Here is a 23,373-nt window from a genome sequence, read left to right as displayed (position 1 = left end):
GGTGATAACTTTGTTTCATCCCATGACAGTTCATTTATAAAGTCAGCAATGGGTTTGAAATCTCATGATGCCTGTTTGTTTGTTTATTACTGTTTTTATTCTGTGTTCAGATCTTATGGGTTTGCATTTTATGTTCTCTTTTTATTGTCAGTCAGTGGGTAGCTTACAATTATTGTTAATTAATTAAAAGGAACACAGTGCAGGACTTCTTACACACTTCTATAATTGACTGTGGAACCTTATTGGCAAGCTATATTTTTTTTAAATGAAAGATATATGAACCTTTCAGTTCAGCTGAAGTATTTATTTGGATCTTTGTCCTACTGTAGATCTGAGGTAGTTCCTTATTCTCAATATATGCAGCTCACAGTCACAGGAAAAAGTACTAATTGCAAGCAGTGGCCAATAAGATCCTTACCCCATTTTACATTGCCTGTAAAATGAACCCTGAAAACAAAGTCAAAAGACCAGTGAAAGTACATTGGCTCAGAGAGGCATCAAGAATCAGGAAATGAGCAGTACCTGTTGCTGCTTTACATCCAGAACTTCTAGAAGGATTTTTTCATTGTGAAGAACCTCTTTGGACTTGCAGTTCTAACCATGATGGACACGCATCAGAACACAATATAGAGTTAAAAGTAGTCATACAAAAATATCAAAATAATGGAAGCCAAAACAATAATTTATGAATACCATTCAAATAATGGAATACTTGTTTTACAAGACATATTGATCCATGTAGACACACTCACCTTTTCAGTCCTCACTTTTCTTTCCTCCTAGTTTTTAAGGTACATATTGGATTTTCTTCTGAGCTTTTACTTAACTAAATATAGCTAAATGGAGAATTGCATTAAAAAGGATGACTCTTTATCATTAGTCTGTTTAATTATCATTTTAACCACTGGAACACATTCATCTTGCACACATTTAGTTGAAAGCTATTACCCTTTTTTACATTCATCCATATTAATCAATATTTCTGTTTTACTTTTCAATTTATAATTACCTTTTAACACAGTATTGAACGTTGTTGTTGTTTATTCGTTCAGTCGCTTCCAACTCTTCATGACTTCATGGACCAGCCCACACCAGAGCTTCCTGTCGGTCGTCAACAACCACAGCTCCCCCAGGGACAAGTCCATCACCTCTAGAATATCATCCATCCATCTTGCCCTTGGTTGGCCACTCTTCCTTTTGCCCTCCACTCTCCCTAGCATCAGAATCTTCTCCAGGGTGTCCTGTCTTCTCATTATATGGCCAAGGTATTTCAGTTTTGCCTTTAATATCATTCCCTCAAGCGAGCAGTCTGGATTTATTTCCTGGAGGATGGACTAGTTGGATCTTCTTGCAGTCCAAGGTGCTCTCAGAATTTTCCTCCAACATCACAGTTCCAAAGCATCTATCGTCCTTCTCTCAGCCTTCCTTATGGTCCAGCTCTGGCAGCCATATGTTACTACGGGGAACACCATTGCTTTAACTATGTGGACCTTTGTTGTCAGTGTGATGTCTCTGCTCTTAACTATTTTATCGACATTTGTCATTGCTCTTCTCCCAAGGATTAAACGTCTTCTGATTTCCTGACTGCAGTTAGCATCTGCGGTAAACTTTGCACCTAGAAATACAAAGTCTTTCACTGCCTCTACGTTTTCTCCCTCTATTTGCCAGTTATCAATCAAGCTGGTTGCCATAATCTTGGTTTTTTTGAGGTTTAGCTGCAAGCCAGCTTTTGCACTTTCTTCTTTCACCTTCATCATAAGGCTCCTCAGTTCCTCTTCACTTTCAGCCATCAAAGTGGTATCATCTGCATATCTGAGATTGTTAATGTTTCTTCCAGCAATTTTAACTCCAGCCTTGGATTCCTCAAGCCCAGCTTGTCGCATGATGTGTTCTGCGTACAAGTTGAATAGGTAGGGTGAGAGTATACAGCCCTGCTGTACTCCTTTCCCAATCTTAAACCAGTCCGTTGTCCCGTGGCCTGTTCTTACTGTTGCTACTTGGTCGTTATACAGATTCTTCAGGAGGCATACAAGGTGACTTGGTATCCCCATACCACTAAGAACTTGCCACAATTTGTTATGGTCCACACAGTCAAAGGCTTTAGAATAGTCAATAAAACAGAAATAGATGTTTTTCTGAAACTCCCTGGCTTTTTCCATTATCCAGCGGATATTGGCAATTTGGTCCCTAGTTCCCCTGCCTTTTCTAAACCCAGCTTGTACATCTGGCAATTGTCGCTCCATGAATTGCTGAAGTCTACCTTGCAGGACCTTGAGCATTACCTTACTGGCATGTGAAATGAGTGCCACTGTTCGATAGTTTGAACATTCTTTAGTGTTTCTCTTTTTTGGCATGGGGATATAAGTTGATTTTTTCCAATCTGATGGCCATTCTTGTCTTTTCCAAATTTGCTGGTATACAGTATTGAACTATTAATAAATAATAAAGCATAACGGTGTTCTACAGTGTCCTACTATGTATGCATGTATGTATTTATGTATGTTACATCTCATTTTAGAATATTCAAGGCATTCCTCACCTAAGTTGTTGTCCTAAATGAAGATAGATTGTTGTTACTGACTCTTAAAACTGTCAATGAGCTCATGATAGAAATGAAATTTGGGCAGAAAATGTCCTAGATTACAGTCATGCTACAGTAAACCTCACACAGTAGCAGAATTTCTACATTATGGAAAGCCATGGGTCTTTTAACCATGGGATGTTAAATAGGCAACAATTGGCTGGATTCACATCATGTTCTTAAGTCATAAATCACTTTTATGAAACACAGAGACTGAGTTCATACAACATACTAATCCAGAATTCGCTAAACCATTTGTAGCTTAGTGTGATGTGTGAACCTCAGTGAGTAGTTTGTTCTTCATTCTAAATACTAAACATAGGTAGTCCTCTCTTAATTACCACAATTGTCCTAACAGCCAGGAAACACGCTGAGACAAGGAACTGGTCTCTAATATTTATTGCTAGTACTTAACAGGAATCCTAACAAACTGAAGAAGCGTGGGAAAACCCAGACATATAAACCCCAAAGGTTAAGGCGGTCCCAATCTGTGTCTCTTTGAATGGCTGACCAATTCCTCAGTGCTATGCATGCGCTTGACAGTCTGGATGGGAGCCCCCTGCTCGCCATCCTTACTCATGACAACAATTGGGATTGGAATTTTGGTTGCTAAGTGAAGCAGTCATTAAGCAAATCTGACCAAATTTTATGGCCATTTTTGTGGCGGCTGTTAAGGAATCACCATGGCCATTAAGTGAATCATGTGGTTGTTAAGAGAATCATGTGGTTCCCCATTGATTTTGCTTGCTGGAAACTGGCTGGGAAGGTTGAAAATGGTGATCACATGACTTCAGGATGCTGTGACAGTTCTAAATGCGAACTATATTGCCAAGTGCCCAAATCATGATCACATGACCGCAGGAATGCTGTGATGGTTTTAAGTGCAAGAACCAGTCATAAGGCCATATTTCCAGCACTCTTGCAAGTCCGAACCATCAGTAAATGAATGAGTGAGAACTACCGGCATAGTAAATTTGTGAAAACAAAACCCTTTTTGAAATATTTGCTTCAGCCATATTTGGAAGAGAAATAACCTCGATCTGTCATTTTTCCTCAGTACATGAAGCCTGTGAGCATCTCTCTCCAAATGTTCCTGTAAACAGTACTATCCTAAATAGGCCACTGTGTTTCTGATTCAATGACAATTGGTTGGGAACACATAAGTGTTTTTCTCAGCATTTGGTGCATTTGAGGAATTATGAAATAACTACCAAAAAACCCTATTCACAGCACTTTAAATTATTAAGTTATTAATTGAGCCAGACTATTAAATTTTATTTAATATCCTTTATCAACCAGCTCTAGTAAATTATGTATTTCTTCCTGTTGCAAATTGATTAAAATGTTGTCTGCTACCATTCACATAAAATTAAATCTAATAAAATGTTCTAGGAATGAAACCCCCGTCTTGTTAAGATTGCTGTGAAAGTTCTAATCGCCTATTACAGGTCCACGTATGTAGAAGAAGATAGCCCATCCCTTTGATGATGATATTCAATGGCCTATGAATGAGACGTATGAAAAATAGCTTTTCTTTCTTTTCTAGAAAAGTGAAGGACAAGAGATTGTTGCAGCTACCACCAGTCATAATCTTGCAACTATTCCTCTCTAACCATATTAGTATGTGTTCCTATGTATGAGGAAGAAATATTTACTAATCATTAAAATTCTAACAGCATAATTAGTTAACTGCTAATAACATTCATTACCTTTAATAGCCCAAAACAGATTTATTTTGCATTTTCAAAGAACATCCTTCAAGCCACATAAAATGAAGGAGAAGGAGAAGGAGAAGGAGAAGGAGAAGGAGAAGGAGAAGATTGCATTGCCAGAGACTTCTCTTTAATCCTATTTGTTATTGTTTTTTTCCATGGGCTAAAAGCATGAAATCTAGCTTTTAGCATTTTTTTTAATCCTATGGCATAGCAGTTCAGTGTTCATGCTGCTTTTTCTTGCTGGGAAATCCTTGTGAGGTCCAGCAGCCAGATGTGCAGACTATTTAGCCGTGATGTTGCCTGGGGTGCACCACGAGGAGGCTAGTCTACATTGCACCAAGCTGGGCTGAGAGAAAGTGACTGGCCCAAGGTCACCCAGCCAGCTTTCATGGCTAAGGCAGGACTAGAACTCACAGACTCCTGGTTTCTAGCCCAGCACCTTAACCACTAGACCAAACTGGCTCTCAATTGCTTTTAGCATTAATCCTCTTTATTTAAAAAGAATAAATGAACAAGAGAGATCCAGAAGAGGTGATAAGCCTGAAAAAAAAATGAGTGGATGAAAATTTTAAACAGAGGTGGGCTAATTCTCCACAACTTGATTCAGTCTAGCTCAGCACATCAACATATTTGGCCATTTCAAATGCTTCATGTTCTGAATGATGAAATATGAACTTTAAGCAAAGGAACACAACATTTTTCCAGACCCAGTTCTAAATTAAGACCACATCTTGCTTCCAAGCTTATATTGTTATACTTGAAATAAAACTCTTTTTATAGATAAGTGATGCCCTATTGAACTTCACTTGAAATCTTTTCCTTTACAATCTCCTCTTTGTTCTTTTTACAAGCTCAGGATGCACCCTATCACAAAAAGCAACACACATATTGCAGGCATATTTACACTTGTTAGAAAAAAAAATGCATATTCTCCCCTAAATTCCTTATTTTGAACAGGGAACTGGAAGCCAGGTGTAGAAAGGAAACTTCACCTTATGTACCAGCTTACCTACTTTGCCCCAGATTTCCCATATTTATGACTAAGTTTTTCAAAGAAACTGGAATATAATTCAGCTTCAGCTAACTAAAATGTTTTGCATAATTGGGAGTCCTCATTGTGTGCTCCAATTGTCTTGGTCACATGAACCAATGTAATAACATGTTGGGAGAACACAGTTACTGTTCTCCTGCCAATCTTCTTCATCATGATGGGAAACTGCAATTAGAAGGCTTTGGATTGGAATTTCTGTTCCCATTTCTTTTCCACCCTCTGACCCTCTGAATGTATTGTTCTCTTTATTTATTTTCTACAGTTCAAAATTATTTTAGCAGAATTTGCTACATATTAATTTTTGGTGATAAATGGCTGTCCTTTACACACAGATTTCTCATCTTCATTTCAAAAATTGAAAAAAAGTACAGTTGTATGAAGTCTTAATTACCTTTTCCCTTATCTAAACTTCATAAATATGAAATGTGTTATGCTTTTAGGGAAAAATCTGCATTCTGTTTGTACTATATTCCCCTGGGTGCAATTGAACACGCCTTATTTAACTGCATACTTAAGTTGGATTTACACTAATAGTGGTCATTGTGATTATTCCTCCTCCTCCTTTCAGCTGATTCATTTTGTGCACATAGTATATTTAGCAATTGCTGAGATTATTTAGAAATGGGTATTTGATATGCAAACAGCAAAGGTGTGTGTACGAAATATTGGGCTCAAGTTGTTCTTTGAAGAGTGCAAAAAGAATAGGTCAGCATACATGATATAAAATGCTGTAAGAATAGTAGGTATTGTCATAATAACAAAGATATAAAATATTGTTTTAAAAATTGACTTCTAATCAATATATATTTATATATCTTGTCTTTCTTATATATATTATACTTATACCAGATATACAAATTACTTGCACTAGTTTGTACAATACATTTAATGTGCTTGATTTTTATCACTTTATATTACTCACTTTGTTTTAATTTGCAATGCTCTTTTTTTCCCCTCACTAGTGCAATGATAGAAGTTTAAGGCAGTTGGAGAAATATATACATTTCTTTCTAAGACTGAGAAGTTTTCTTCTCCTATTTCAATTATTTTGTTGTTAATAAAACATTACTGTTGATAAAACACTCTTGGCCAATTCCAGTCACAGTTGATAAGTAGGAAGAGATCCAGCCCAAGGCCTCTGCTATTTAACATCTACATGAGGCCATTGGATGAGACCATTTGTCAGCACAGGGTCATACTGTATATCATCTATATGTCAATGATACAGCTTCACATCTTGATCCTTGGCCAGGCAGGTGATGCTGTGGAAGTCCTGTCCCAATGCCTGGATGCTGTAAAGGGGAGAAACAGGCTTAGTTTAGTCCTAACAAAACTGAGTGGCTTGGTCAGTGGCAGGTTAAAGGACCTGCTGGTCACAGTGATTTACCATCTTTAGTTCTTGATGGGGTGGCACTGCCCCAAATAGAACTGGTATGTAATTTAGGGGTCTTCCTGGACTCTTCCGTCCTGCTCCATCCTATGTCCCTTACATCTCTTCCTGGATCAGGAGCCCTTTCTTACAGTTACTTGTGCCCTAACCATCTTCCATTTGGACTAATGAAATGAGCTTTCCATGGGCAACAGTTGAAGGCCACTTGGAAGCTACAAATGAATGCAGCTATGAATGCAATTATGGGTGTTTCTCCTCTCATCCATGTAATACAACTGCTCTGCAAACTGCACCTGTTAACTGTAGAGCTCTGGGTGTAATTCAAGGTGTTAGTTATCACCTAGAAACCCCTTAACATTTTGGCCCTGGTTACCTATGGGATCTTCTTTCTTCTGTTTCTGCTGAACCTGTAAAATCTGGATGAGTTAGCATGTTCTAGATCCCAGCTGTAAAGCAGTGTCATCTTGTGAGACTTAGGAGACTTAGTGTCATCCTGTGATACTTCTCTATAGCTTGGGAAGAGTAAATTAACAACTAGAAAGCATAAATAAAAATCTGCTGCATTCCTTACATAGGTTGCCCACTCTAGTAGAAACTAATCCTGGTGATCTCTACTGTAAATGTGTGCATGTACCATACGTGTGCATGTCTATGGATACTTGTCAAGAGTGCTACTCCAGAAAAATTGGTCACAGCCAGGATAAAAATACCACCCCCCACACAAAGCACAACTAATTAAAATGGATTGAATATAAAATAAAGTATCCCATTTGCAAAATTAATAGATCGCACTTGCACATACAGCCACTTTCTCTCTATTACACAAACCATTCTCTTGCATAAATATACACACACTTCCTTCTCTCCTTCCACCCAAAACAGAAAAAAAGAAAAATGAAAAAATAGCAGAATGAAGGTAGAATAAAGGAAAAGGATAACTGTACTGCTGAGGAAAGGAAAGAACAATAGAAAAATGACCTAGAAGGAGATGAGGATAGGGTAGGATAGGATAGGGAAGCCCAGATTAGACTTACAAAATTCACCAGGCAAGCAGCATCTCCCCAAACAAAGGCTAATCTTCAGGCTAATTGTCAAAATCATCCACATTTTTCTGAGTGTACACATTGGCCCCTATGTCCATTTAGCAACATCTTCAATTCTTATCAACAAATGTAAGATAACCTTTTATAGTTGTAGATAATTTTTTGGACAAAAATTTGTCATAAAGATGCTAAGCTAACTGGAAGAAACACTGTTTTGAATTTTGGCTCAAAAGATAAAAGCAGGAGAAATGGTAAAAATATATTGCTTTACAACTCTGTTGGAATGTAAATAGCCCTATATTTGAAGCCTCTGCGATGGTAGGAATTATTTAATAAGCAAGACGTCCCATAAGCAGAGTTAATATGTATTTCCAAAATCAGCATAATTGTGCTCACTGGTATGTTTGTTCATTTATTCTAAGCAGTGAATGCCATATAACATATTTTTTTACCATAGTTGCTGCCCAGTAACCAAGAAAGACAGTCACATCAATCTAGTGAATATATAATTAATTCCAAGCTATCTGCTGCCTTTGTAATAATTTTTTGATGTGAGAATGTAAAGGAAAGCACATGACTGGCTTTGAAAGAAACTGTTACTGGGTTGGTTGGTTTGTTGCTTTTGACTAATAGATACAATTATGTGATTTGCTTTAGGTTGGCTCCAAAGGTATTTAATCATATTAAAAAAAAATAGATTCATAGCAAAGCACTAAAAGAAAAAAAATGAAACTAAAGCCAAAGACATTCTTTGATTGAAGCATTAATTAATAAATAGGGCTGTGCACAAAATATTCCTTTTTGGTTTCAAGCTTGGAAGGCAAAGCCCCAGTCAAAACATTTTCATGGAACAAAACTCAAAGCCATTTAAAATGTTCTGCCTATAGAAAACAATAGAACCTGGGATAGTTTTTCATCCCAGAGCCATAACAGTAGTTGACACAACAGGGCAGGCAACGTGCAAAAGAATGATTTTTAAAACTTAAATCAATCAATTCTTAAAACTTAAATCAATCAATCAATAATACTTAGGATACAATGGGGACAATGATCATCTCTCACCAGTTGAGAATAATTTAGTTTAGATGTGATTATCAGAAAACCCCCACACTTCTTACCTTCTTTTCTTTCAAGAAGTCCTTGGGTGCTCAGCCAACACATTACCAAGACAACATCTCATGAACATTCCTTTCAAGTAGACCCTCTTCCAGCCTGGAGATAAAAAGCCCAGCCAGGCAAGCACAAATTCTACATCCTTACATTCCTACGAATTTTTCTCTATTGTTTTTAAAGCATCTTTAAAAATCATCCCTTTGATCAGTTTTTCAGTAGGCGCCATCATCCCACTTTCATAGCAAGACCAAGCAATAGATTTTTTTGTGGGGTGGGGGTGTTGTTTTTGGTAACTATACTGTTCTTTGATATTTTGGCTTGCACATAGAGGCAGCTGCTGGCTGAAAAAAAACACTGCACAACACAAATACAATGTACAGGTCTTAGAGTGAACTCAAACTTTTTCGTTGCAAGGTGGTGATGATGATGTCGTCTGACAAGTATTTAGTTTGCTTTTCTTTGGCTGTATCCTGCCTTCCTCTCAGCTTTCAAGTCTCTGCTCCCACCTCACCAATCTAAGCTAAACCAATAGTTGCAGGGTCATGACTGGTCCCTGCTGCTATACTGGCTAGGCTGAATTAAAATTGAAAGAAGCAATCCAGTCACCAGCCATAAAACAACAGCCTAATTGCAACTTGCAGGATAATCAGAATATGTACATTTTGTTTCAGTTTTGAACAAAACCAGAAACATGGATGGTTGAAGTCAGAACATTTAGAGGGCAAAATATTTCATTTATTTCTATTTCATAATAGACACAGAACTTCGATTTGATTATATTCTTATTTCTTGAGGGAAGTACTGCCACCCCTTCTTATATTCAAAACAAATATTTCATTAATTGATGTATTAAGTAAGAGTCTCAATAAGCTGCATATGACATAAATGGCATTATAAATAAAACTTCTAAATATGACTCGCTAACTCATTGCCAAACTTGTCCTTATAAATATGTTAATTTATAACCTTTTATTTAGTGGTATTTGCTTTATATTGCTTCTTTGTTTTCTTAACAGGATGGCAAGATCTTCTGTCGAAGGACAGCTTGTGACTGTGAAAATCTCAGTGTTGATTTCTTCTGTTGCCCCGAATGTGATACCAGAGTGACCAGTCAGTGTTTAGATCAGAATGGGCATAAGCTGTACCGAAGTGGTGACAATTGGACATACAGCTGTCAACAATGCCGCTGTCTGGTATGGAATTTTAAAAAAAGTTTAAAGAGATCTTAGAGTTTGTAATAATCAACCATATTGTAAAGTTCTGACAAGTGGACTCAGTAAGTTTCTGACTCATGCATCCAGATGAAATGCATAGATTTAAGGGACTGGACTTAGTAGAGAGGGTCCTGGAAGAACTCTGGACAGAAGTTCGCAACATTGTTCAGGAGGTGGCAACAAAATACAACCCAAAGAAAGAGTAAACCAAGAAGCCAAAATGGCTGTCTGCTGAGACACTAGAAGTAGCCCAAGAAAGAAGGAAAGCATAAGGCAACAGTGCTAGGGGGAGATATGCCCATTAAATGCAAAATTCCAGAGGTTAGCCAGAAGAGATGAGGAATTATTTTTAAACAAGCAATGTGCGGAAGTGGAAGAAGACAATAGAATAGGAAGGACAAGAGACCTCTTCCAGAAAATTAGAAACATTGGAGGTAAATTCCAGGCAAAAATGGGTATGATCAAAAACAAAGATGGCAAGGACCTAACAGAAGAAGAAGAGATCAAGAAAAGGTGGCAAGAATATACAGAAGACCTGTATAGGAAGGATAACAATATTGGGGATAGCTTTGACGGTGTGGTCAGTGAGCTAGAGCCAGACATCCTGAAGAGTGAGGTTGAATGGACCTTAAGAAGCATTGCTAATAACAAGGCAGCAGGAGATGACGGCATCCCAGCTGACCTGTTCAAAATCTTGCAAGATGATGCTGTCAAGGTAATGCATGCTGTATGCCAGCAAATTTGGAAAACACAAGAATGGCCATCAGATTGGAAAAAATCAACTTATATCCCCATACCAAAAAAGGGAAACACTAAAGAAGGTTCAAACAGTGGCACTCATCTCACATGCCAGTAAGGTAATTCTCAAGATCCTGCAAGGTAGACTTCAGCAATTCATGGAGCGAGAATTGCCAGATGTACAAGCTGGGTTTAGAAAAGGCAGAGGAACTAGGGACCAAATTGCCAATATCCGCTGGATAATGGAAAAAGCCATGGAGTTTCAGAAAAACATCTATTTCTGTTTTATTGACTATTCTAAAGCCTTTGACTGTGTGGACCAGAACAAATTGTGGCAAGTTCTTCGTGGTATGGGGATACCAAGTCATCTTGTATGCCTCCTGAAGAATCTGTATAACGACCAAGTAGCAACAGTAAGAACAGACCACGGAACAACGGACTGGTTTAAGATTGGGTAAGGAGTACGGCAGGGCTGTATACTCTCACCCTACCTATTCAACTTGTACGCAGAACACATCATGCGACGTGCTGGGCTTGAGGAATCCAAGGCTGGAGTTAAAATCGCTGGAAGAAACATTAACAATCTCAGATATGCAGATGATATCGCTTTGATGGCTGAAAGTGAAGAGGAACTGAGGAGCCTTATGATGAAGGTGAAAGAAGAAAGTGCAAAAGCTGGCTTGCAGCTAAACCTCAAAAGAACCAAGATTATGGCAACCAGCTTGATTGATAACTGGCAAATAGAGGGAGAAAACGTAGAGGCAGTGAAAGACTTTGTATTTCTAGGCGCGAAGATTACTGCAGATGCTGACTGCAGTCAGGAAATCAGAAGACGCTTAATTCTTGGGAGAAGAGCAATGACAAATCTCGATAAAATAGTTAAGAGCAGAGACATCACACTGACAACAAAGGTCTGCATAGTTAAAGCAATGGTGTTCCCCGTAGTAACATATGGCTGCGAGAGCTGGACCATAAGGAAGGCTGAGAGAAGGAAGATCGATGGTTTTGAACTGTGGTGTTGGAGGACAATTCTGCGAGTGCCTTGGACTGCCAGAAGATCAAACCAGTCCATCCTCCAGGAAATAAAGCCAGACTGCTAACTTGAGGGAATGATATTAAAGGCAAAACTGAAATACTTCAGCCAGATAATGAGAAGACAGGACACCCTGGAGAAGATGCTGATGCTAGGGAGAGTGGAAGGCAAAAGGAAGAGGGGCCGACCAAGGGCAAGGTGGATGGATGACATTCTAGAGGTGACGGATTTGTCCCTGGGGGAGCTGGGGGTGTTGACAACCGACAGGAAGCTCTGGCGTGGGCTGGTCCATGAAGTCATGAAGAGTCGGAAGCGACTAAATGAATAAACACCACCAACAAAAACAGATTAAAGCAAAAAGCCGCAACTAAAAACCATTCTCACACAGGCTATCAAATAAAAAGCACACAGACACATCAGAACCCCCCTCACATTCCATCCCCCCTTTCCCTCAACAGGTCAGCATTCCAACTCTGCCCATCTCTGCCTGATACGACCTTGGACCCCACCATTAGCTGAAACATAATTCTTTCTCACCCTCAGCATTTCTCCCCCTCCCTTCAGGAGCTTGACATGCTTTGCTTCAATGGCAGAGAACACAACCAAATGATTTAACTATTCTTTGATTGCGGGTTCTGAGACATATTCTAAAGTTCAGAATGCTCATTATGAACATGTCAGGGTTTTTTTTTTTTTGACACAACATTGCTATGTAGTTTACCTAACATCTAGCCAGTTCAGGTAGCTGTTGTCTAGAGACTTTGTAAGAAAGGGTATGTCTCAATCAAAACTAAATATCATGCAATACAAGCATACACATACAAGTTTAAAAATAATTATTTATTGAGTTCAATGGAGCATACCCTTAGGCAAATGGATATAGGATTACAGATTTAATCATGTTTCTCAACAGAAAAAATGGCCCTTCAAAAATATTCTGAACAATCAGATTTCCATCTGATATAATGCTAAACCAAGTGGTAGCAAACCTCAACAGAATCTATTTCCTATTTTAATTTCACAGTTTCTTATTACAATCAGATTAGGGCAATTGTAGCCATTTAATATAATCAGAGTCTTATACCATGGTTTGTTCTTGGCTTCTTGATTGATCAAGGGATTGTTTAAAATAATTACTTGGTACTCCTAGGGGTTCTCAAGGGGGAGCAGAAGCTTTCCATGCTGGGTCCACATGGAATCAGGATAACACTTTTCCTAAATGATGTGGCATTCTGCAGATGACCTAATGGGAAAAAAGCAAACAAACCAACTGATTCATGTAGTCTTTTATCGGTTGTAATAGGAACCAGAATTGCACAGGTCATGTAGGGACTCCAAATAGAGCAAGGTTATCACACAATACATTATAATGGCAGGGAGTGTAATGTGCCCATTTCCCCATTATGTAAAGACATTGGCTCTTTCATTAACTATCTATATACATTTAGAGCACTGCAGTCATGTTGTCTGATCATGCAAAATCACAAAACTAGAATAATGAAAGGTCTATGCACGATGGTGCACTTTTGCAAAATCATGTGGAAATTTCCAAGTTTGAGTAAAACACTGACTATAAAATAATATTAATCTCTACAACATAATTGTTGCTTCTTTGAAGAAATGACAGTATTCCTTATTCCAAAGGTCATAGAATTTTAGAGTTGGAAGGGACTGCACAGGTCATTGAGTCCAACTTATTCAATAGGCCTGGACTTCGTTCTGTGTGACTGCCTTCAGGTATTTAAAGAGTGCTATCTGATTCTCCATGTACTCACTCAGAATAGGCTGAACAACTTTATCTTCATCCCCAGTGACTAAGACACCTTATCTTGCCTGGATTCCATTGTGCTTTTAATTATACAAAGCTATAGTAAGTCTCTTGTACATGCTGAAAAGTGGTGCAATGAATTATTTACCAACATATCCTTAGATGACAATTGCAGTATGAATTCATAACTACTGTGTCATCATTTCTTAGTGTTTATAAATGACCATGTAGCATTTTGCTTTAACAGGATAAGTAGCTTGTGATAAGTAGATAGGATGATGTGGTTCACAAGTTTCTTTTTTTTTCTTTTTTCTTTTTTTATTTCCAGATGAGTATTTTGCATAACCTAATAAATTAGTTACAGAGTGTTCTCTGCATGATTGGATCCTGAGGGCCTGAATTCATGAAGAGCCCTCTGTGCTTTCCTTTTGTACAATGTATAGAATAAGTTGCAGAGAAGGTGACTGAAACTTCAAACTCTAAGCTAAAATAGTGAAAGTCAGAATGTAATTTGAGAAACAGATTGATGAAAAATAGTAAGGAAAACAAAGGAAAAAGCCACGTTCGATGCTGATTTTAAGTTCTGTCTTATCTGACAAGAAGGTATATGTTCTACCAGGCAACTATAAAGAGTGGCATAAAGGGTCAGGATTGACACAGTCAAAGAATACCTGTTTACTTTGGATTAATTTAAAACTTCAGAATCAGATTAACTGCATCCAGGATTGCTGAAAGAACTTGCTGATTATTTGCCAACCTTTATGTAATAGAGGAGGGGTAATATTTGTTGTTCACAAATGAGAAAAAAAGAGGATCCATAAAACTCCAGTTTAGTCAGTCTGATACCAGTTCTAGATATTAGGAAGATTCCACATTATATCATTTGGACTGCCAAATTATATAATAGGATATATAATTTTACATAAGTGTGTGTGTGTGTGTGTGTCACTCTGGGTGGCCTATAAATTGGACTTACGAAAAAATAATGGTAAATATGCTATTGTATAATTGGAATATATAAAATAATCCTGTTAATTATTTATCATTAAGCAGAGTTTAAGGCACATTTTGAAAGTATTGTACAGATGTTACTGACTTAGAGTTCATTCAATGAAGCAATCCTGTTAACTTAATTTAGAGTAGTTTATGTATTAAAAAAGGACATCTGACACTCTTAATATAATCTGAGGTTCAACCAATGGAGCATCTCTCTATTGCGTGGGCACTGTTGTCACTTTATTGCTGGGGCATACTCTTAGTTATTGTACATAGAACAAATACTGTATATTTTGACCAAAGAACCAAAATCCACGTACAAAGTGTCATTTTCTCAAATAATGGGTAGGTATTCAGTTCTGCCCCAGTTTAATGCAATTGTTGGGTCAAGACTGCAGCCTAAATATCCAATTTTTAGATAATTACTTAATCATAATATTAATGTTTTGTTTGAAGAAAAAGTTATTTTTGATGTTTTTGTTTCTTTCATTAGTACCAATTTGTGTGTTGATGGATCTCTTTTGGTTTTCATAGGAAGGTGAAGTGGACTGTTGGCCACTTGCATGCCCAACTCTGAACTGTGATTACACAGCAATGGCAGAAGGAGAATGTTGCCCTCACTGTGTCAGTGACCCTTGTTTGGCTGATAATGGTACTTACGATATCCGAAAAACCTGTCTAGATGACTATGGAATAACACGGCTAAGTGGTTCAGTATGGACAATGCTTGGATCTCCTTGTACAACCTGCAAATGCAAGGTACTTATTTGGTGGTAAAAGGTAGTGTTGCACAGAATGTATATGCAAGACTGGGATTCCTTTTTTAAAAGAAATTTGCCATTTGATTTCAGACAGCCATAAGATGGAGCAGCAGAATGAGTATGCCACAATAAAATTATGCAAAGCTAATTATGTGATTACTATCCTGGGAGGATGAACCAGAACTATTCAATTGCTGTCTACAATTTTAAAGCATGTTAATAATGTTTAAAACTTTAGATATGCAGATAGGATAGTGATACTAATTACAGGTGTGCATTTTAGACATACTGCACGTCTAAGTATGTACCTACACTTGAACATGTAACCTGCCTTTTAATGAGTTCCAATTGCAGCTGCCATATATTTATGTTGAATTGGCAAAGATTAAGTGGAAGAACCCTCTTTTTTTTTCCTAAAGCAGCTGAATCATGGAAAACAAAGGTCAGGAAAGGCATGGCTTTCAAGTGATACTTCCAAATTAATGAGGAGATGGTTCTGTTAATGGTGTTTTTTTTCAATTTTTCTAAAATTAATCATTAAAAAATAAACAGACAAGCAGAAAAAAATAATACAAAGATTTAATATCAGTAAGTGGACAGAAAAATAGGAAAAGTTGTACAATTGTGCTCAGTATATCATTGATGAAAGATTAACCATAGAAAGCAGAATGCATTGAGTTATTTTTAACAAAACGAAAAAGGATTTTAAAGATCTTCTTAATTCTCATGAGCTGGATGCCAATATCTCCACTGTTTGATTAGTTAAAAGTAGATCACCTAATAGGAAAAAAGAAACAAAGAAAGTCTACTGAAAACGTTACTGAGTAAATATTTGATTTGTAACATCACCTTCATCATACTCCATTCTGTTGATGTTAAGGGGTTTCAAAATCCTGGCAATAATAGAAATGTATACCACAACAATCTAGCATTACTCACAATTAAGTAGCAGATGCCCAGCCCAAGAATAACAAAGAATCAGTCCAGCCAAACTTCAGTTCTTTATTTGCTAACACTGTATAGACAGAATCTTACCAGATTAAAGCAACTCTGCCTAACCTAAAGGGAAATAACCTGGGGAAGCTCTAGGGCGGGGCTGTTCTGAACCTCTTAGTTTTCCCACAATTGCCTCCTGGACTATTTTTCCTCTTGTCACCCATCTTGGAATGTGCTCCCTCCTTCCTGAGAACCAGCAGCATTACTGAAATCCACCACATCATTCCAAGGACTCTTCTCTTGGTCATCATTAATCCACAAGACTAGACAAGGCTCTACTCGCTGCTTCCTCAGTGGAGGAAAACCCTGCAAAAATAAAGATTAAATGGCCATACAGCTTCTAGTAATATCACTGAGCAGCAGATGATCACTTGTAGTCCTTCAAAAGATTGGAAGGCTTGGTTGTGGCCTCCAGCTCCTCCAAAATTGTCCACCCCCCCCGTTTAGTGGAATGAATCCAGCTGTATAAAAGCAAAGCTAATTTGAACAGATAGAATTGGAGAAGAAAGTTTCTGAAAAATTGTTCATGTGTAATTCTTTAAGATAAAGTACATTTTTATCTGATTTCTTGAGCATAAAAATAATGCATCCTTCCTACAATATGTTAACTGGAACACTATATTACCTTTATTGTAGGAAATTTGCCATGGAAATAAGAATATAAGATCTGTACTGAATTAGTCCAAAGTCTAAGGTGGACCAGATGCCTATAGGAAGGCACATGCAGGAACAGAATAAAACTGAATTTCCATTTCATAGCGTAGTGCTTATCCTTCATATGTCTAATTCCCTTTTAAACCAATCTAAGTTAATTACTTTCACTATATCATGGGATAACAAATTCCATACATTCATTGAATGTTATGTGAAGAAGTACCTCCTTTGATTTGTTCTAATTTCTTAATATTTAGCTACATTGCATCACCCTATGAAAGCAAAATGAAAAAAGTCCAGGTAACTTCTTACCTCACACCACCCATACTTTTAGACACCTTTGCCATAGTTCCTCTCACTTTCATTTTTCTAAGACAGACAGAGAGTGCCAAATGTGGTACCATTCCTCATAAGGAAGATGATGTAACCCGCAGATATGTTTGGTTCCCCTTTTGTGTAACTTTTCCAGATTCAGGTCATATTATATGCCCCTCTCCTTTTTTTCTTGCAGATGGTAACTCAGGCAAATATAACTTCTGCATGACTGGCTCTTTGTGTAAGAGGATTTGGTCACATAATTTGGTATTTGTATAGAGACAGGACACATTATTCTGGCTTCAGGAATGAACAAAGCAAGAATCTTAACAGTGAATTGAAAATGCTTAGTTTGTTTCTCTTCCATTAGAAATAGAATTACGAAATGTTCATGGTATAGATCCAGGTTGCTAATGTCTGTATTAAAAGATTTATTTTCTTCACTTATATTACTAGCATTAATTCCTCCTCTTTGTCTTTTCCTTCCCATTCTACACAGAATGGAAATGTCTGTTGCTCGGTGGATTTAGAATGTCTTCGCAATAACTGAAGTATAAAACTGAGACAATTCTTTTTGTGAGGAAAACTGATGCAATTTTCCACTTTCCAAACAAATGCAGTGTAAGAGGCAGGAGTTTTGTACAACAGACAATGATCAAAGTCTCTGAGGAAGATATTTGGGAGTTGTCTTTGGGACCTATCACTACTTGCTAGGCTTCTCTCTACTTTTACAGTAAAATGCATATAAATCAATGGTTGTTAAAAGTTTTGAGTGTTGTAAATTGCACCCTTTTTTGTCAAATCATTTGCAAATGCATTAAAATTATTCCATCAGTAAAATGCAGTGTATTTATTTGTTTAATTTGTGTAGAAACATCACAATGGAAATTCCTGTTTTATTTTAGATTAGATCAAAGTTCTACAAAGTAAGGCTGCCTGTGTGGTTTTGTCTCATATTATTGGCTATTTAGTTCTGAGGTCCCTGCCGGATGTATTTATGAAAATATGTATGTATGTACAGTCAAACTGCATAGTACTTATATTTCATAGCTGTCAAACACTGTAAAACATTCCAAGGTATATTTGACTTGTACAGGCTGGAAGTAATCAAACCCCAGCCTATCTTTATGAAAAAATAAATAAGAAAGAATAATGTCACAGGTTTAATGAAGTGGCAAAAAGCACTTTCTTTTGCAGACAAATGAGCTAGCAGCAAAATTCCAGTGTGGAGGAAGAGAGAGAAAATAATATTGTTTTCCTCAGCAGCACTCCCAAGCTTATTCAGAAAACCAGGCTACTTATCAACATTAGGCTTAGCAACATGTTGTAGTTTGCAAATCAAACAATAAATATTGAATGTAAGTGGAATTCATACAGGGTTGTGTAGCATTCAATAAAGCAATCAAAGGGCTTTACACTTATAAGATTGTATGGGGAAAGGTGACTTTTTCATATTGTTTACACCAATATACCTATGTTTATAATCTCTCTCCTGAGTAGTTGCTTTGGTATAATAACATCTACCATCTCCATTGCAAAGGCTGTAATTAACAAATTCTTCATCTGTTCCATGTTAAAAGTTGTAAGAAAGTTGTAAATATCACTGCGGTTAACTATAATTTCAGTATATGTAATGGAATGTGAGAATGACCTTGGAAGACAGGGGGACGGGAGGGAACAATCAGATAAACGGGGGAGGAGCCTGCAACTGGGTAGTGGGCAGAGAAAGAAACTTAGAAAGGATCCGCCCTAACTGATCAGGCTGTAAAAAGGGACGGTGGGAGATTTGTACTTTCAGACTTGCACGATTCTGTTTACATAGCCTAAAAATAAACTAGAATTAGCTCATCTGGTCATGTTTCCTGTCTAGTCTACTTGGGAGGCTGACAGCATATCACATTAGGCAGAGTAGTAGTCCAGGAAGAAGAGTGGTAAACCCCCACCCCCACCCCCATTCCAGTTTTATTTCAGTGTAGTACATTCACCAGGAACCCTTGGCTCCATCATTCGTCTTCTGACATTCAACAAGATGTAATGCATTAAGTTAGTTGTCTGTAAAAGGCTGCTTGAAATCCTAAGCTTGGGCAGAAACTGTAATTAAACATCTGAAATGTGCATAAAGGTTAAGTTTGAAGGATAGATACCTGCTATGATTTTGCTAGGCTGAGGCTTTGATAATGCTAATACAAGTCCTGTCTCAGCCTAGAACTTTGATAGCTGCTGATATCCAACTGGTTTCCATGTACAATTCTCCTCCTGCAACACAGCATATACTGTACAATATATGACTGTGTGGGAACTGAAAAGTGAAATCCCTCACATTAAGGTGTATAGCCACAAGCAATGCTGAACTTGGTCTTCAGATCTATAAATGATACAACATGGCACATCTGAAAAAAAGCACTGGGTTTAATTGAAAGGAAGACAAATATTACCTTTGAAATGGAAGCCTGTCTTACATTAGCACACAGATGCAGACACTGTTGAAAGTGAGGGGGTGGGCAAGAGGTAGAGGTACTGCAAATGATGCAAATGAGCCTGGAGAGTGGCTGAAAGCTTCCTCACCACCACTCCTTCTGAGTCATTATGAATGAAGATTTTTTTTAAAAAAATCACAGAGTCCAAAGATGTAGTGTCTCCTCTTTCAATGGATTTCCCTTTATTTTTCTGGAACCTCAGTTTCAGTGATGCAGAGGCAGGGACAGGCATTCCCTCTCAACACATGAAGCCCCCTGAGAGCCGGTGCTTTTGCCCTGCTGCTCTTGAACAGGAGTTGGGAACTGTAAGATTTCATAAAGACAGAAGAATATTAAAAATCCTGAGCATCCATACCTGGTAGGAATTGTTTCCTTCCCCCAACACACACACACGCACACACACACACTCTCTCTCTCTGTGCGTCTGCTTTTTCCTTCCCTTTCCAGTGGATCTACCCCTTCTCCATTCTGGTTTTTTGGTTTAGTTTTTCATGGTTCTCTTGGAAAGAGGGAAGACTGTGGTATCTAACTGTATCTGGTGTCAGTATGTATCCATGTGCAAAAGAGAATATTCTGTATATGCAGATGGGGGAAGCAATTAATTTTACAAATCAGTGCCTTACTTTTCAGGCAATTAATTTTAATTGGTAGTTATTAATTCAATTGCTATGAATTTAATTTTTTGTCCTCATCCTGCCCTTTTTTAAGAATGGAGATCTGGCCTATCTGACATCTCTTCACACATGCAAGCATGTCTTTCTCACACACACATACATTTAAGGCAGGAGGAGGCAAATCCTGGGTTTCAGCTGAACTTGGCAGCTGTATATTCACAAAGCAAGGAAACTGGGCATGGCACAGGACCCTTGTGTGTGTTTATAACCATTCTTTATGTCTAATCTTCCTTGTTTCAGACACACATCTTAAATTCATACCTGTCTTCCTTTGGGGAAAATTCAGTATTGGATCCTGACATTCCTGTTAAGCAGAAGGAAGGTGGCTTGCTGGCACTGTTGCCCTTGTCTTAAGTTGTGTTGTCAAAGCATTTGTGGTCATCATTCTGCTTGATTACCTTTTACTATTTTTAATAAATTTGGGGGGAATATTCAGGACTAGATCCCGCACACAAGTGCATATTATGTTAGTGATTGGAGCCAAGAAATGAAAACCTGATTCCTAAAAAAAAGAGTGGTCAGGTATAGGGATGGTCTGCTGGGATGGGGGAGAGGGGAGGGACATTAAAAAGTGAAGGTGGCAGCTGCAACTATGCAAGTGAAGGCCCACCCCTTTTTACATGTGTCACACACATACATAAAGATGACTTTGCACAGTTTTGGCTGCCATTGTCACTTTTTTGATCCTCACTGAGGATGCTCTCAGTTGAGTACCTATAGTGAAAGGATAGGCAGCATCTGGCCTCATATTAAGTTGCAAAAATCACTGTACTAAGGAGATATTACACAATATTAGGAAAGTCTGGGTTATATATACACTCTTTGGTCTCAACTGAGCATTGAAATTTACCAGGATATGAGCATGTAACACTGCAATGCAACCTAAAATATGTCCCTTGATCCAGTATCTTTGGTGCACACAGTGGAATTTTTCAGTGCATGGATGGAGCTTCATAAAAAGCTCTGTTGTTTACTTCAATGTCAGTGAATTCCCTTCAGGCATAACATGATTGTAAATGTGCAAACAATTCCCTATCACTGAAGAAAACAAAGGCAGCCCTATGTATGTAGGACTCCATCTTTGCTTTTTGTTTTTAAACATTTTTTCCCTCTTGACATACACTGTGTATTGATTATATTTGCATTGTTTAACAATGGTATTTATTATAAACTGTGTTTTTTAAAATCCTCAAAGGACATTTGCAAACCATGCCATTAAAGCATTTTGTAAATCATACTGTAAAGCCACTGATAATTCAACTGGAGGAAATGATACCGTGCTTTGGGATGTAAGGGGGAGCGATTTAAAACTTGTGGCATCTAAATAAATTCCTGAGTACAGATCTTCCTGCCTCCACAGTTTTGTTTCAGTCTTTGTGTGTGCTGAATTTTGGAGAATTCCAAATCCTGGGAGCAATAATTTAAAAAGTTCTTTCCTGAATATCTGGCTGATTATATCTCAGAGTTGGGGTAGGGGAAGAAGCAGTACAGATCTGAAAGAAGGTAAGCTATTATGGGCTTTTTAATGTTCTGTTCCTCAGCTATTAGGCTGCGCTTCTCAATGGACCTTATTTTGGAGTAAATATAGCATAGGGACGCGGTGGCGCTGTGGGTTAAACCACTGAGCTGCTGAGCTTGCCGATCGGAAGGTTGGCAGTTCGAATCCGCATGACGGGGTGAGCTCCCGTTGCTAGTCCCAGCTCCTGCCAACCTAGCAGTTCAAAAACATGCAAATGTGAGTAGATTAATAGGTACCGCTTCGGCGGGCAGGTAACGGCGTTCCGTGTAGTCATGCCAGCCACATGACCACGGAAGTGTCTACGGACAAACTCCGGCTCTTCGGCTTTGAAATGGAGATGAGCACCGCCCCCTAGAGTCGGAGACGACTGGACTTAATGTCAAGGGAAACCTTTACCTTTACCTTATAGCATATGTAGATCATACATTCATTAAAAAGAATCTCTTTGGCATAGCGAATAATGAGACTTGACTTCATGTCTTCACTCAGCTGTAGAGTTTCTCAGTGACATTGGGTTGCTATTATAGACTTGTAAGAACAAAGGTTGGAGGACTGCGTATATTACTCTGGGTGATGACTAAGTTGTTTTTTTTTAATGCCACTCTTACTTAATAATAATTAAAGGAAAATACCACCACAGTGTTTTGTCATTAGAACTAGCATTGTCAGCATATGCAGTTGGCATAATATTGGACATACGGTAATGAGTAACTGTTAAAATTTTTGATCATCTAGTATCAACTGAAACATCTTCCAAAATCTTTTCGAAGTGCCTAATAATCTAACCTACAGCCAATCTATACTAGTGTTTTTTTCCCTTTTACTATAATCGGTGGATTATTATGATGCACAGGATGTACTCCTCAATCTTTGAAGTTGTAGTCTATTTTGTTCTCCAGTATTGCTCTTATGTTAGTGATTAAAATACACATAATTTTATAGCAAATCTCTCCCTCCTCATTTCTCTGACTAGAGTCAGGGAGGGATGTTCCATGAGCAGAAAATTAATGTTCTTTAAGGCTTTTTTTCACCATGTACCAACATATCTATACAGCTGTGAATAACCTCATGATGTATCATTCATACACAGATGCAAAGATATGCATGCAATAAAATAAAAAAGCAGCATAAAATGGCAGCACAAATGAATGAAAAAAATACATTGGCCTCTATTGATTTTTTAAAATTCTTTTGCAAAATAACCTCCATTCTTCAGTCATACTGGCATGGAAGCATAAAGTCAATATGTGTATCTCTCTTTCTCTCTCTGTATACATGTATACACCATACACACCCAGATGCACATGCACACACCCACACCCACATACATTTATA

General features: G+C 37.9%; 1 protein-coding gene across 2 annotated transcripts in view; it reads left to right on the top strand.

The window, feature by feature from the left end:
* The window catches only part of NELL1 (neural EGFL like 1), a 545,320-nt gene extending 527,004 nt beyond the window's left edge, over positions 1-18,316 (top strand). For both annotated transcript variants that reach the window (XM_063289567.1, XM_063289568.1), the window contains 3 exons: positions 9,910-10,086; positions 15,177-15,401; positions 17,868-18,316. In XM_063289567.1, coding sequence (XP_063145637.1) covers positions 9,910-10,086; positions 15,177-15,401; positions 17,868-17,918 — 453 coding nt within the window. In that variant the 3' untranslated portion in view covers positions 17,919-18,316. The remainder of the gene's footprint in view (positions 1-9,909; positions 10,087-15,176; positions 15,402-17,867) is intronic.
* The last annotated feature ends 5,057 nt before the right edge of the window (positions 18,317-23,373 follow it).

Source organism: Candoia aspera, chromosome 1 (genome assembly GCF_035149785.1).
Source record: "Candoia aspera isolate rCanAsp1 chromosome 1, rCanAsp1.hap2, whole genome shotgun sequence".
NCBI lineage: Eukaryota > Metazoa > Chordata > Lepidosauria > Squamata > Boidae > Candoia > Candoia aspera.
This window is presented reverse-complemented; position numbering and strand designations above follow the sequence as displayed.